This window comes from Sceloporus occidentalis, unplaced genomic scaffold (assembly GCF_023333645.1).
Source record: "Sceloporus occidentalis isolate IW3139 unplaced genomic scaffold, rSceOcc1.0.p SCAF_13, whole genome shotgun sequence".
Classification (NCBI taxonomy): Eukaryota; Metazoa; Chordata; class Lepidosauria; order Squamata; family Phrynosomatidae; genus Sceloporus; species Sceloporus occidentalis.
In genome coordinates, this window is record NW_028316993.1 from 19,265,522 (window position 1) to 19,280,126 (window position 14,605).

The 14,605-nt window shown below is 45.8% G+C and overlaps 1 protein-coding gene across 2 annotated transcripts; it reads left to right on the forward strand.

Moving 5' to 3' along the window:
• Nucleotides 1-264: 264 nt before the first annotated feature.
• On the forward strand, nt 265-4,718 carry LOC149305148 (G protein-coupled receptor 12-like). Of its 2 annotated transcripts, none has more exons than XM_089478506.1 (2): nt 265-462; nt 2,437-4,718. In XM_089478506.1, exon 2 carries the CDS (start codon nt 2,446-2,448, stop codon nt 3,433-3,435), a length of 990 nt encoding a protein of 329 aa, XP_089334632.1. In that variant the 5' UTR covers nt 265-462; nt 2,437-2,445; the 3' UTR covers nt 3,436-4,718. The 2 variants fall into 2 exon arrangements, with proteins under 2 accessions (XP_089334632.1, XP_089334631.1); XM_089478505.1 differs by lacking the exon at nt 265-462 and adding an exon at nt 1,666-1,746.
• The last annotated feature ends 9,887 nt before the right edge of the window (nt 4,719-14,605 follow it).

Here is a 14,605-nt window from a genome sequence, read left to right on the forward strand (position 1 = left end):
TCAAAAGCCTCTATCTATCTATCTATCTATCTATCTATCTATCTATCTATCTATCTATCTATCTATCTCCATCCATCCATCCATTCCTTCCCTTCCTCCTTTTTTTATGAATGGAATTCTCCAGCCCCAGCCTGATTACTCTGCCGCAGACGGAGCTCGCGCGCTCCTCCGGGGCTCGGCCTCTGATTGGCTCCGGCGCGCCCTTGACGTCACCGCGGAGTAAGAGCAGGAGCGGGGAGGGGTGAGTCACCCTCCGAAAGGGCTCTCGCGCGGCGCCTATATCTCTCTCGCTCCCGCCGCAGAGGCCAGGGTCCTGCCTGCCTTGCTTTGCCTCCGCCGGCCTCTGCTGCAGTCCCAGAGGCGGTCTCTTTCGCCTCCAATCGGGGAGCCTCAGCATCATCCCAAAATACAGCACCACCACCACCAGCAGCCCCTTGATGTCCAGCGGCAGCAGCCCGCAGGGTGAGTGTCTTTTTTTGCCTTGAGTCTTGAGGCTGAGAGAGTGTGACTCTCCGGATTCGAACCCAGGTCTGTGTCACCTCCTGAAGCAAGCCAAGAAGGGAGGCCAAAGAAGGATGCATCCACACTGCAGAAAGAATCCGGTTTGGTCCCGCTTTAACTCTTCCTAGCTCAAGGCTATGGAATTCTGGGAATTGTAGATTGTGGTGGGCTGCGGAGCGGAGCTCTGGGCCCCACCACAAACTACAATTCCCAGGATTCCATAGCCTTGGGCCAGGAAGAGTTAAAGCAGAGCCAAACCAGATCCAGTGTCGATTTGGAAAGGTTGACAGTGCAGAAATGGGACTTTTTAAAGGGAGTCTAAAAGGGCAGCATCTTAAAGGGAACTGATAGGCTTCCTGGAGAAGAGGTTATTTTATTTTAATTTTATTTTTGAAGGCAGGGCTTTATTATTAAAGACAGACCTGGCAGGATTGCACTCTTGGACCTCTGCAAAAGAGAGGAAGGAGGGATCAGGTACAGCAAAAGCGCACATGCACTTGGGATGGGCCGCTAATTCTGGCCAGGATTGTCATTCAGTGCATTTATGGCAGAGAAGTGCAGGCATCCTTTCTAGGCACATCCCAGGCTTTTTGGATTTTGCAAAAAACAAAAGGCCAAGAGGGAGATGTTTTAAGGGTGAGGATGGATGCTCCTGGCTGGAGCAAGAAGACTAGACAGGAGACATCCAGCCATGTCGGCTGTGTTGCAAATTCAATAACATGCCAAAACTTGATGCTTTTTTAGGGCCAACCAAAAATGCACAACAGCTTTCGATGCTCCCCTGGCTTTGGTGTGATGGTGGCAAAGGTTGGTTGGGCCTCAGCAGCTTTTGCAAGGGAGGCTTGGAGGGCAAAGGGTCACCAGAAGGACCCTTTGACAGTTTCCCCGGTAAGGTTTCAATTTTGGGTCCTCAATGAACTTGGAAGCCGTGTGGCTTCAGAGGGCTAAATGCGTATGTGTTTGTCTGTGTTACACAGAGAGCGAGAGGGAAATAAAGAATGAAAGACTTGCCGCCTACGACAGAATGACGTAACCGGAGGAAAGACAGTTTGACGTAAATTGGGGGAATAGCTATTGACAAGGGAGAGTCGGTTTAATATAAAGTCTCCTTTATCTAGGTGGCGTTATTTGAGCAAAGGAGAAAGAAAACAAGGAGGGTCCACTGGCATACAATGGCAGGCCCAGGCCAAAAATATCCCATCCGAGGACCACTGATAACAAGCACGCAGGGAATACATGCCAGAGGTGTGGAATTAATGTGCACCTTTTCTTCACAACCCTGAAAATCTATGTAGTTAAAGGTGCCCAGATTGCTCTCACCTTGATTTCTTGTTGCTGTGTGCCTTCAAGTCATTTCCGACTTACAGAGAACCTATCATGGGGTTTTCTTGGCACAGGGGATACTTGCCTTTGCCATCCTGTGAGGCTGAGAGGGTGCGACTTGCTCAAGGTCACCCAGTGGGTTTACGTGGCCAAGCCGGGATTCGAACCCTGTTCTCCAGGGTCATAGTCCAAGGCTCAACCATACTAAACACTTTTTTAAAAAGCAAAACAATGTTATCACATTTTGTCTATATCATAGCCCTAAAAAAAACCCAGTCAGGCATGATAGTATCTACACTTTCATACCTGACTCATCCTAATTCTTTTACCCTTCATTTCCAGTTTTTATAATTCTTGCCTTTTTGGATTACAATTCCCAGAAATCCCTCAGCCACCCCAGACACTGATTATGCTGGATTGGGGATTTCTGGGAGTTGAAGATCCCCCAAAATTATTTTCTTAAAGCTGGGTTTTAGTGATTCCTCCTTCCCACATTGCCTTGGAGGGACACACAAAACAGTTTGGCGTTTCAGATCCTCACAAATGTGTGTAGATTTCCATCACTTTGTGAGAGGAGTAAGTTATAAGCCAGGTTTCCTTCTTTCATTGCAGGTGGGCAGAATGAAGGAGGACATGCCTCCCAACTCCACCTATGAGCAGCTGGGTAGGTTTGTGCCCAACAACAGCAGCGGCGGCGGCAACTCCTTGTATCTTTCTGAGGCACCTCCTCTTCCCTTGAACCCTTGGGATGTGGTACTTTGTGTCTCCGGGACCATCATCTCCTGCGAGAATGCAATTGTGGTGGCCATCATCTTTTACACGCCTGCCTTCCGGACACCGATGTTCCTCCTGATTGGGAGCTTGGCCACGGCTGACCTCTTGGCTGGCTTGGGTCTCATCTTCCATTTTGCATTTGTCTACTGCATCCAGTCCCAGGTGGTGAACCTCATCACGGTGGGCCTCCTGGTGTGCTCCTTCACCGCCAGCGTGGGCAGCCTCCTGACCATCACCATCGACCGCTACTTGTCCCTCTACAACGCACTGACCTACTATTCGGAAAGGACCGTCACCCGAACGTACATCATGCTCATTGTTACCTGGGGGATCTCCATTTCCTTTGGGCTCTTGCCCGTGATGGGTTGGAACTGCCTAAAAGACAACTCCAGCTGCAGCATTGTCAAGCCGTTGACCAAGAACAACCTGGTCATCCTCTCCATCTCCTTCTTCATGGTCTTTGCCATGATGCTGCAGCTTTATGTGCAGATCTGCAAGATTGTGTGCAGGCACGCCCAGCAGATTGCGCTCCAGAGACACTTCTTGGCCACCTCACACTACGTCACCACCAGGAAAGGGATCTCCACCTTGGCCGTCATCCTGGGGACCTTTGCTTCTTGTTGGCTGCCCTTTGCCATTTATTGTCTCCTCGGAGATTACACCTACCCAGCTCTCTATACCTACGTGACTGTCCTCCCTGCGACCTACAATTCTATGATCAACCCTGTGATCTATGCCTTTAGGAACCAAGAAATCCAGAAAGTATTGTGGACAATCTGCTGTGGGTGCATCTCTTCGGCCATGCCTTTCCGATCCAGATCTCCCAGCGATGTCTGAATCTTGTCTATTGCACTAGCCCTCTCCATCTGCTCAAAAGACTTGCGTTGCAAATAGCTTTTCTTTTTTTGAGAGAGAGAGATGCAAAATGCACAGCCCTTACCGATTTCCTTTTCCCAGTGAGTGAAATTGCTGTTATCGATGATTTATTTTTTCACTTCCAGAAGAAAGGCAATTTTTATTTTTTTATCCATTTGTTGTTGTTTTTTTAAAAACAAGGCTTTCTGTCTGTCTGTATGTGGTGCGTTCAGTCACGTGTAAAAAGATCAAATAGAAAAATAGAATTTGGAAAAGTTTATAATGCATTATTTTTTTAAAACAAAGGGAAACGGGAAGAAACCTCAAAATCTTTTTGACCTGCTTTTGAGTTTTGACAGCCTTACTTACCTCAGATGTCAGAAAATATTTTTCTACATTGAAATGAAATCTCGCTGGACTCCCATCTTTTATTTTTATTCATTTCCATGGATGGAAGATGAGAGATGATCTATAAATCAGCCAGATTTAAAAATAGATGTGTGCATTTCATTTATTTATTTATTGCGTACCTATTTAATTGATTTAAAAACATATATTTTTCCCCTAGTCTACATTTTGCTGCCCCCTCGTGTTCATTCTGTTTTAATATACACAGAGGTATGCTGAAGGGCAGAGGAAAGACAAAAGATTATTTTGCATGTCTGTCAACCAAGTCAGTATTAATAAATGGGATGTATATACATTAGATAATAACAATGTGAGCAGGGGAAAATATGATTGTGGTTTTAAAAGACCTCTGTGCAGCTATTTTACAGTAAACAATTTAAAGATATGCTTAAGGGCAGCCTTTCCTAAGCCTTGGTGCCAGATAATATTAGACTACAACATCCATCATCGCCAGTCAACATGGCCAGTGGTCAGGAATAATGGGAGTTTTACTTTAAAAACTATCTGGGGAGCCAAGCTTGGGAAAAGCTGTAATGAATGTACTATAAACTGACCAGCCCAGAAGGGAGGGGCTAGAAAGGAGTTATTCTGAAATAAGGCTATAGGACTGAATATAATTCATGTAGCACTGAAAACCCTGGATCATTTATCCAATATGCTGTCTTTTTGCTGTTATTATTTCTTCTCCCTTGTTCAAATTTGCACAATCCTGGAAAGGACATGAATGTAACAGGCACTTTGCAAAATGTGACATTTTTACTACTGTGTGACAAAGGAACTAAAAGATGCTCTGTATGAGTTGAAAAATGTACTGTATACTTTTGTTTACAACCACCAGGGAAAAATAAAATAAATTAATTTTGTGGTATTCATGGGCGTGTTGTTTGGCTGCAGACTGACATTGGCCAGTGTGGCTCAGCCCAGGGCTTTGCATAGGGGTTAGATTACACACCCCATCATCCCTATCTGTGCTGGGTAGGAATGATGTGAATTGTCATCAAGTGCATCCAGAGGGTGCCAGAATACCCCAGGTTAACATAAATTGATCCATAGCTGGCTGGAGACATTGAAAGGGATCTTCAGAATGCTTTTGCTACTGTCTCTAAGGAATTCAGGGGTAGCCTAGGGAAAGCAAAGAATGCATGACATCGCATCCTTTTCTGGCATTCCGAGGTGATGAATTTTTTATTATTATTATTATTATTATTATTATTATTATTATTATTATTATTACATGTGTATGAGGCATTCTGGGGTGGCAAGGAGGGAGGGTCCAGGATGCAGAGATGGCATTAGCTTGCATTTTGGGGTTGAAAACGGGGCCAAGGGCAGATCATAACCTGCACTGACCCAAATGCCCACAAAACACACATACAAGAGGTTTTTAAATTTGACAAAATGTGTGCATTCTGGCGCCTGGTTCTTTAAAAAAAGGAGAGGGAAGCACACTTCCGATGCCCCAATGAGTGCTGGAAACGTCACCTATGATGATCACGGAACTAAATTTGATTGACAGCCAGACACCTTCATTTTAAATCCAAATTCTCCAAGAGGGCATTCAGGGTTAAAATACCCTGATTTGTAGTCAGCACTTGTTTCCAGAGGGATTTGGGGAGGGAGAAACCGAAGCTTCCCAGTATTATGGGGTTTTGTTGGCAAGATTTGTTCAGAGGAGGTTTGCCATTGCCTTCCTCTAAGGTTGAGAACATGTGACTTGCAGTGGTTTTCTATGGCTGAGCTGGGAATCAAATCTCCAGAGTCATAGTTCAATGCTCAAACCACTCCACCATGCTGGATCAATTTATACAATGTTAATGATAAGATGTATCCTCTTACCTGCCAAATTCAAAAGGTGGCTGCATTCTGCTGCATGGAAGTCCTTCCACTCCCAAATATGTAAATTGGAAACATTGCAAATTAATGGTCTGCCTGCTGACGGTACTGTAATGGCTCCCAATTCAGCACTCTGAAATCCTATTTCTCACCGCTGTTCCCAGAGGTTTGTCACTGTGCATTCTCTCTCTCTCCCCAGTTAGAAAACCCTTCTTCTTCAAACTAATGTCTTCTCTTCACTCTCCCACTCCCATTAATGAGGCAATTTCACAAAAAAAGAGGCATGGAGAGATGAGTTCCATTTCCCCATAATCTATAGCTGTGGTTCTTAGCCTTTGGCCCTCCAGATGTTCTGAATTTCACTTCCTAGAAGCAGCAGCCAATATGCGGATTTGTCAAGGACTCTGGGCATTAAAATCCAACAACACCTGGTGAAAAAAAGGTTGATTGTATAGATGATCCATGCAACAGTAGAAAGAGAAAAGCAAGAGGCTACCCTGAAGCAGAACTGTTTGTCAAAAAATAAACAAAATAGCAAAAGTTAGGGCCAGTTGGGGCTCTGCTATATACATTGCCCCAGATTAAATTCAAATTGGCAACTTCTGGAATTAATATCAGGCTCGTCTTATTAGTAGCCAAAAGGGGCCAGTTCCAGTCCCCAGTTTTGCAGAGAGAAACAAAGAGAGACTGTAGGAGAAACTAAAGGAGCAAGTAAGAAACAGCAAGGGAAAGGGGTTGTGGACTTGTGTAATTGCTGAGTTGTTGGATCGATCCAGACCCAACATCTGACAGGCTCCCTGCGCTAAGCCATCAGCACACAGGAGCTGGCCTTTGTTAAGCATTTGAGCCTTGTGCCAAGCCAAGACTCTGCCAGGCAGCAGAAGTGTTCAGTTCCTATTTCTTCTGGCAGGCTGTGGTTATTTGCAAACAGGTTGGGAAGCAAAGGGAGAGCAGGAAAACTGGGGACAGAAGGCTAGAAACAAAGCCTTCCTTAGCTTAAAGGCCATTTCTGCTTCTGCCAGCTCAGCTGTGGAGTCAACAACAAAAATGTCAGCTATTTCTAAAAGCTCAGCCAGCCTTTCTTAGAATGCCTACAAAATCACAACATGGCTGGAAAGAGGGATTCGGGAGGCACTGAACAGCAGAGAGAACCAGACCTCTAGAATGGTGTGGACGGAAACTTCTGTGCTGCCCCTCCATTATCCCTTTCATAACATCAGAGATTGAGATAGCTATTTTTAAGAAACTAATTCAAGTTATAGCGTTGAGCCCTCTGACACAAGACCACTAGAGCTCAGGGCACCAGGTGAAGCCTTGGAGGACTTCAGTGCTTTTCCGGGCTTTTGGACAATGAGATAAATCTTAGAGCAAGTGATGCAGAAGAAGGAGACGGTCTGGTGCTATCGTGTGAAATGGCTTCAAAGCTGTCTCCTCCTCACTTGCTACCAGTGAGTTTTCAACAAACTCTAGCAACATCACAATTATTATTATTATTATTATTAAACTTTATTTCTAAAGCGCTGTAATTATACACAGCGGTGTACAAAGTCAGTAAAATTAAGGAATATATAAAAGCCTGCCCGAGGCGTACACTCTAAAAGTAATAACAATTAAATAGAGGAATGGATAAAATTACAATATAGGAGAGAAAAAACACATTAAAAAACATCAGATATAAAAGCAAGTTCTCCATATGGCATCTGGGATCCCAGATCAGGCAGGCGGAGATTAACCTTCGGTCTGCACACTTCCATGCCCTCTTCCCAGCAGCTGTCAAGCCCCAAGAGGTTAAGCAAAGTGGGAGGCAAAGGTGGGAAAGGACCAAGCATCAAATACTACTTTCTGTCCCCACTGCAGTTATCTGGATACAGACCCTTGGGCCACATCCAAATAAAAACTTGCATGTTTGTATGTGTGCCTTGAGCCAGTGTGGAGTAGTGGTATGACTGTTGGACTATGATTCTGGAGACCAGGGTTCGATTCCCAACTCAACCACAAAGCCCACTGGGTGACCTTGGGCAAGTCACATGCTCTCAGCCTCAGGGGAAGGCAATGGCAAATCCTTCTCTGAACAAATCTTAAGAAACCCCCATGGTAGGGTCCCCTTAGAGGTGCTGTAAGTTGGAAATGACTTGAAGGCACACAATAACAGGTGACTTACAGTTGCCTATTGACTTATGGTGACCCCATGAATTTTATAGTGTTTTCTAAAGCAAGGAATACTGGGGAATAGTTTACCAGTTCTTTCTTCTGAAACGCAGCCCACAGCATCTGGTCTTCGTTGGTCCCATCCAAGTACTAACTGCAGGTGACCCTGCTAAGCTGCCAAGATCAGACAGGATTTGGTGCCTTGAAGGTATTTAGGCCAGTTAAAGAAAATATACAGGCACAGAACCCAGAGTTGCATGCACATATGTCACCAATAGGTTTCTCACTATTATGTGTGGCTGTAGCTAAGGCTGTGCAGGATGTAAGCCCTAGCTAAAATAGCACTAACTGCTGGTCATGGTTTTGAGAGGAACCCCAACCAAAGTATCATTTGGCACACTGGTAACGATCCTTCATATTTTTCCTCCTGGCTCTAGGGTTGCTATTATTTTTTTACTTTACTGGGTTTTAAATTATTCTTGTCTCTCCCGATTCCGTTTCTACAATCATCTGAACTGGAAACTGACTTCTTATCCTTAATAGCTTCCAAGATCAGATGAGATCTGGTACCTTTACGATATTAGGCCAGTAAAAGGAAACATACAAGGACACAGCCCAGAGTTACATTTACATATGTCTCTGGTGGGGAAATCAAGTGATGAGGGTGCAGCTTATTTTTTGTTTTCCTCATAGCGAATTTTAGATTGCAAATTCCTTGGGGGCAGACATGTTGCCTGGAATCCTCTTTCTGACATGCACTCATGTAACCTGGAGTTATACATACTTTTGTATGTGCTTGTATGTGTGTGCTTTTAAGTTTGTTGCACAAGGAGGTATTCAGTATCTCCTTGTGTAAAGCTTCCTCCTCCGCACAAGATAGACCCATAGTGCTGGTAACCCCACAGCTATTTAATGCCAAGGAAGGTGACCATTTAGTGGCTATCCAAGAGAACAGTAAGAGGCCCATCATTCCTGATCATTTTTCATAGTTGTTTCATCTAACAACACATTTAATGACTAGTAATCATGATTATAATAATTATGATGGCCTCAAAACCATGGGTGACTCCTTTGTATCACCAGGAGGAGCCCTGGTGGAGCAGTGGTTAAATGCCAGTACTGCAGCAACTCACTCATAAACCATAAGGTTGCAAGTTCAACATAAGCAAAAGGGCTCAAACTCAACTCAGGCTTGCATCCTTCTGAGGTCGCTAAAATAATAATAATAATAATAATAATAATAATAATAATAATAATAATAATAAATTTTATTTATGTTTCCCTGCCTCTCCCAATGGATCGAAGTGGGGTTACAGACTAAAATAAAAGCACAAAGTGTTTACATTAAAATTCAATTACAAACAGCTAAAAACAATAAAATATTTAGCATCAGGAAATAACAATAGCATCAACAAGCAAGGCAGAGACCATACACAAGCAGGGGCATGTCATTCATATCAGGGGGGTATTCATATCAGGTGGGGTATGCTCGGCTGAAAAGTTCAGTTTTAACTGCTTTTCTAAATGTCTCTAACGAGGTTGCTGAGAGGATCTCCTCAGGGAGGCTGTTCCAAAGTCTCAGAGCCGTTGTTGAAAAAGCTCTTTGCGAAGTAGTGACATATTTGGAAGTTGCTATTTCCAATAAGTTCTTACCCGATGTTCTGAGAGTGCGGGGCAGATTGTATGGGGAGATGCGGTCCCATAAGTAACTCAGGCCCAAGCCATGTAGGGCTTTATAGGTAATAACCAACACCTTGTACTGTGCCCGGAAGCAAATAGGGAGCCAGTGAAGATCTTTTAAGATAGGTGTAATATGGTCAAACCTTGATGAACCGGTAACCAATCTGGCTGATATATTCTGCACTAACTGAAGCTTCCGAACTTGGTGCAAGGGTAGCCCCATGTAAAGCGCATTACAGAAATCTAACAGAGATTACCAGAGTGTGTACCACCGTTTCAAGGTCTCTTTGGCCCAGGTAGGGTCGCAGTTGGCATATCAACCGAAGTTGATAGCAAGCACTTCTGGCCGTTGCATCTACCTGAGATGTCAATTGCAGGGACGAGTCCAGAAGTACTCCTAGACTGCGAACTTCGTCCTTCACGGGAAGTGTGACCCCGTCCAGGACAGGTTGGCAAATTTCCTTCCTTAGACCTGAGGAACCTATCACGAGTACTTCCGTTTTCTCTGGATTCAGTCTGAGTTTGTTTTCCCTCATCCAGCCCATTACTGACTCCCGGCAGGCATTCAGAGGAGAGATGCCATCCTTAGTCCCTGTATCAGCCGGAGACATAGAGAAACATATTTGGGTGTCATCAGCGTACTGATAACACCGTGCCCCATATCTCTGGATGATCTCTCCCAGCGGTTTCATGTAAAGCCCTCCCTTCATCCACCATCTTGAGGGAGAGGAAGGCAGGGTAGCTCCAACAGTCCTGCCTGGAAGAAGACAAGCCCTCCCATCATCCACCATCTTGAGGGAAAGGAAGGCAGGGTAGCTCCAACAGTCCTGCCTGGAAAAAGACAAGCCCTCCCTTCAGCCACCATTTTGAGGGAGAGAGAGGCAGGCTAGCTCCATCAGGGCTAGCCTGACGAAGAAGAGCCCTCCCTCCGCTCCATCTGCCTTGGTCCAGGTCTCAGAGGGAGAGAAGAATGCTGGACCTGATCCCCTCCCCACCACCATTCCCTTCTCCTTTTGTGTCGTGTCTTTTTAGATTGTAAGCCTGAGGGCAAGGAACCGTCTATTATCCCCTCTTTTATAAACCGCCCGGATTCCCAGGGATTGGGCGGTATATAAATAAATCCTAATATTATTATTAAATATTGAACAGCATGGGGGACAAAATAGCTCCTTGAGGGACACCAGATGTCAGTTCCCATTTAAAGGAGCAAGTGTCCCCCAGCTTCACCATCTGGAATCTGCCAGAGAGGTAGGATCGGGACCACTGGAGTGCAGTGCCCCCGATACCAAGTCCCTCAGGCGTTCCAGAAGGATACCCAGCTTGTTGGGGGCAATTAGCTTACACTTTGTAAATAATAATAATAGTAATAGGATTTATTTATATGCCGCCCAATCACTGGGAATCCGGGCGGCTTACAACAGAGGGGATAATAGATGGTTCCCTGCCCTCAGGCTTACTATCTAAAAAGACACGACACAAAAGGAGAAGGGAATGGTGGGGGGGGGAGGGGATCAGGTCCAGCATTCCTCTCTCCCTCTGAGGCCTGGACCAAGGCAGATGGATTAGGGAGGGCTCTTCTTATTCAGGCTAGCCTTGATGGAGCTGGGCCTGCCTGGTCAACTCCCTCACAGGCCAGAGGATGACAGTTATGGAGGGAGGAGTCTCTTCTTCCAGGCTAGCCCTGATGGAGCTGGGCCTGCCTGGTCAACTCCCTCATAGGCCGGAAGATGACAGTTATGGAGGGAAGAGTCTCTTCTTCCAGGCTAGCCCCGATGGAGCTGGGTCTGCCTGGTCAATTCCCTCATAAGCCGGAAGATGACAGTTATTGAGGGAGGAGTCTTTTCTTCCAGGCTAGCCCTGGTGGAGCTGGGCCTGCCTGGTCAACTCCTTCATAGGCCGGAAGATGACAGTTATGGAGGGAGGAGTCTCTTCTTCCAGGCTAGCCCTGATGGAGCTGGGCCTGCCTAGTCAACTCCCTCATAGGCTGGAAGATGACAGTTATTGAGGGAGGAGTCTTTTCTTCCAGGCTAGCCCTGGTGGAGCTGGGCCTGCCTGGTGAACTCCCTCGCAGGCCGGAAGATGACAGTTATGAAGGGAGGAGTCACTTAGGGAGTGCTTAAGTGCACTGATAAACGGTATAGAAATGTACTTACTGTTGCTATTGCTATATCACTTGTTCTCAAGTGCTGTTTTAAGGGAGGTGAAGTCTCAAGTGTTGTGTTTGTGACCCTGTATCTCTAGTGGAACACTGAGCAAGATTCTTTATGCACAGATGGGATTCAGACATTTCTGTGTCATTTCAGTGTGTCACCACTACCCCAAGTCAAGGTAGACAGTGTCCAAGGACAGACAATTTTTTTTTTTTTGGCACAGAAGTCCGAACATCCCTCAAACAGCTTTCTCCATCCCTGGCAGTAAAAACACAATACAAACAAAACAACTATTTTGTGCCATTTTATGGCACCCCAAATCAGACTCAGACCCCAAATCAGACTGCTTAATGATAGGCCTAGTCCTAAGTTTGGTAAATAACTTGGTTATACTCGCTGGAGGGAGGGAGATTTCATTGTTGCTCCATGAACCAACAGACCCTAAATCACTTCTCGCTACCTTCAGCTTTGCTTCATTGTGTCTGTGTATTTGCACCAAGGAGGACCAAAGGAGAGGTTAATTGGTAGCTAGTGTTAACATATCCCCAAATTTCTTTCCATTAGCATTGATTTTCAAAGGGAGGAACTACTCAGTGATTCAGCTGCAGTCTGTATCTGGGACCAAAGCTGGAATGTGATGGAAGTGCCTTGGCCTTGCTATTCTGACTTTAGCTGGAGGCTTGGAAAGGGAGGGGTTTGGGGTTTAACTATGTCCCTGGCTGTTGCTTTCACAGAAACTCTGGCCTTGGAAGATGTGTTTAATTTTCTCCTTCCACAGTGGCGTTAGCAACACTAAGATGCTACTGCTGCTGCTTTTTAATACAAACAAGTAGAGATTACATAGCCTCTCCAACCTTGGTTTTCCTACAGCATCCCACTATTTATTATTTATGGTATTTATACCCCGCCATTCACCCATAAAGCTATCAGAGAGGCTTACAATTATTATTTTTAATTAGACGGTTCCCTGCCCTCAGGCTTACAATCTAAAAGACACAACACAAAAGGAGAAGGGAATGGTGGTGGGAAAGGGGATGAGGTCCAGTGGTTATTCCCTCCCTCTAAGGCCTGGACAAAGGTAGATGGACTGGAGGGAAGGCTCTCTTTCTTCAGGCTAGCCCTGGTGGAGCTGGGCCTGCCTGTTCACTCCCTCACAGGCTGAAGGATGACAGTTATCATGGAGAGAGAGCTCTCTTTCTTCAGGCTAGCCCTGATGGAGCTGGGCCTGCCTGTGCATAACCTCGCAGGCCGAAGGATGACAGTTATCATGTAGAGAGGGCTCTATATCTTCATGCTAGCCCCTGGTGGAGCTGGGCCTGCCTGTTTACTCCCTCGCAGGCTGAAGGATGACAGTTATCATGGAGGGGGGACTATCTTTCTTCAGGCTAGCCCTGTAGTAGCTGGGCCTGCCTGTTCACTCCCTCACAGATCGAAGGATGACAGTTATCATGGAGGGAGGGTTCTCTTTCTTCAGGCTAGCCCTGATGGAGCTGGGCCTGTCTGTTCACTCCCTCACAGGCCAAAGGATAAGTTATCATGGAGGGAGGGCTCTCTTTCTTCAGGCTAGCCCTGGTGGAGCTGGGCCTGCCTGTTCACTCCCTCGCAGGCCGAAGGATGACAGTTATCATGGAGGGAGGGCTCTCTTTCTTCAGGCTAGCCCTGGTGGAGCTGGGCCTGCCTATTCACTCCCTCGCAGGCCGAAGGATGACAGTTATCATAGAGGGAGGGCTCTCTATCTTCAGGCTAGCCCATCACCTCAATTCCCTCTCTGGGACTGAAGTGAGATTAGGCACTGCCAGCTTTAATCATTGTTAAAAGAATGCCTTCTCATCATGTGAGTTGCCCGTGTCAGCTGGGTTCTTGGCTAGATGGGTTCAGGCATCCGTGTGCTGCAAAGCAGCAGAAGCAAACTACTATATATACTCGACTGTAAGTCAGCCTCATGTATGTCGAGGACAGGTTTTGGGGCCACATTTATGGTTTTTGATCTGGCCTGTGGTTAAGTTGAAAGTAAAACCTAGGCGCATGTAAAAAAGGATCTAAAGGATGAAGCAAAAGAAACAATGCCAAAGAATTTACAAAATTCCAGCAGGCTCACACTGAAGGCTGGATGGATGAGAGTAGAGCGTGTGTCTGTGCTTCCAGAACAGGTTACACTTTTGCCTTTCACCAGCAGATGGCTCCTTTTAAAATAAGAGTTCAAATACAGTACAGAACGAACACTGGACCAGGTAAGTCTGATCAAGCTCCCTTGTGTATCTCTCCCCCTCATGGACTCTAGTGTTTACTGGGCAATAAGGTGACCGATGTTGTTGTGTGCTCATGCTGTAAAATTGTTTCCAACTTATAGCAACCATATTGTGGGGTTTTCTTGGCAAGATTTGTTGAGAGGAGGCTTGCCATTGCCTTCCTCTGAGACTGAGAGTATGACTTGCCCAAGGGTACCCAGTGGGCTTCCATGACTGAGTGAGGATTCAAAACCTGTCCTCCAGAGTCACAGTCCAATGCTCAAACCACTACACCATACTGGCATGGAGGTGATCATTATTGTTTTAAATTCTTACCGTTCCCTTGAGTGGGTGGGCGATTTGGGACATAGCGGATCATTCAATTGCCAGCTCAAAGCTGTCTGCCCCTCACTGGGACAAGCATTCACAGTGAGTCCTACAAAAGCATTAGATCTCCAAGGATGCCAACTTTTGGCTCTGGTTTTGACTCATCCCAGAATCAGGTTGGGAGGGGAATGGACACATTTGGAAAGACCTCTAGGATTTCTGGGTCCTGTGAAACATAGCTCATACAAAATTCTGCTCAAACCTACAGCCAGTTATGCCAAGTCTATAAATGACTTAGTAACCCCTGAATAACCTGGCTCATCAAGCTCTCCTTCTCTCACCTGAAAGCTCCCAGCCTTTGCAGGTCACCTTATTCTT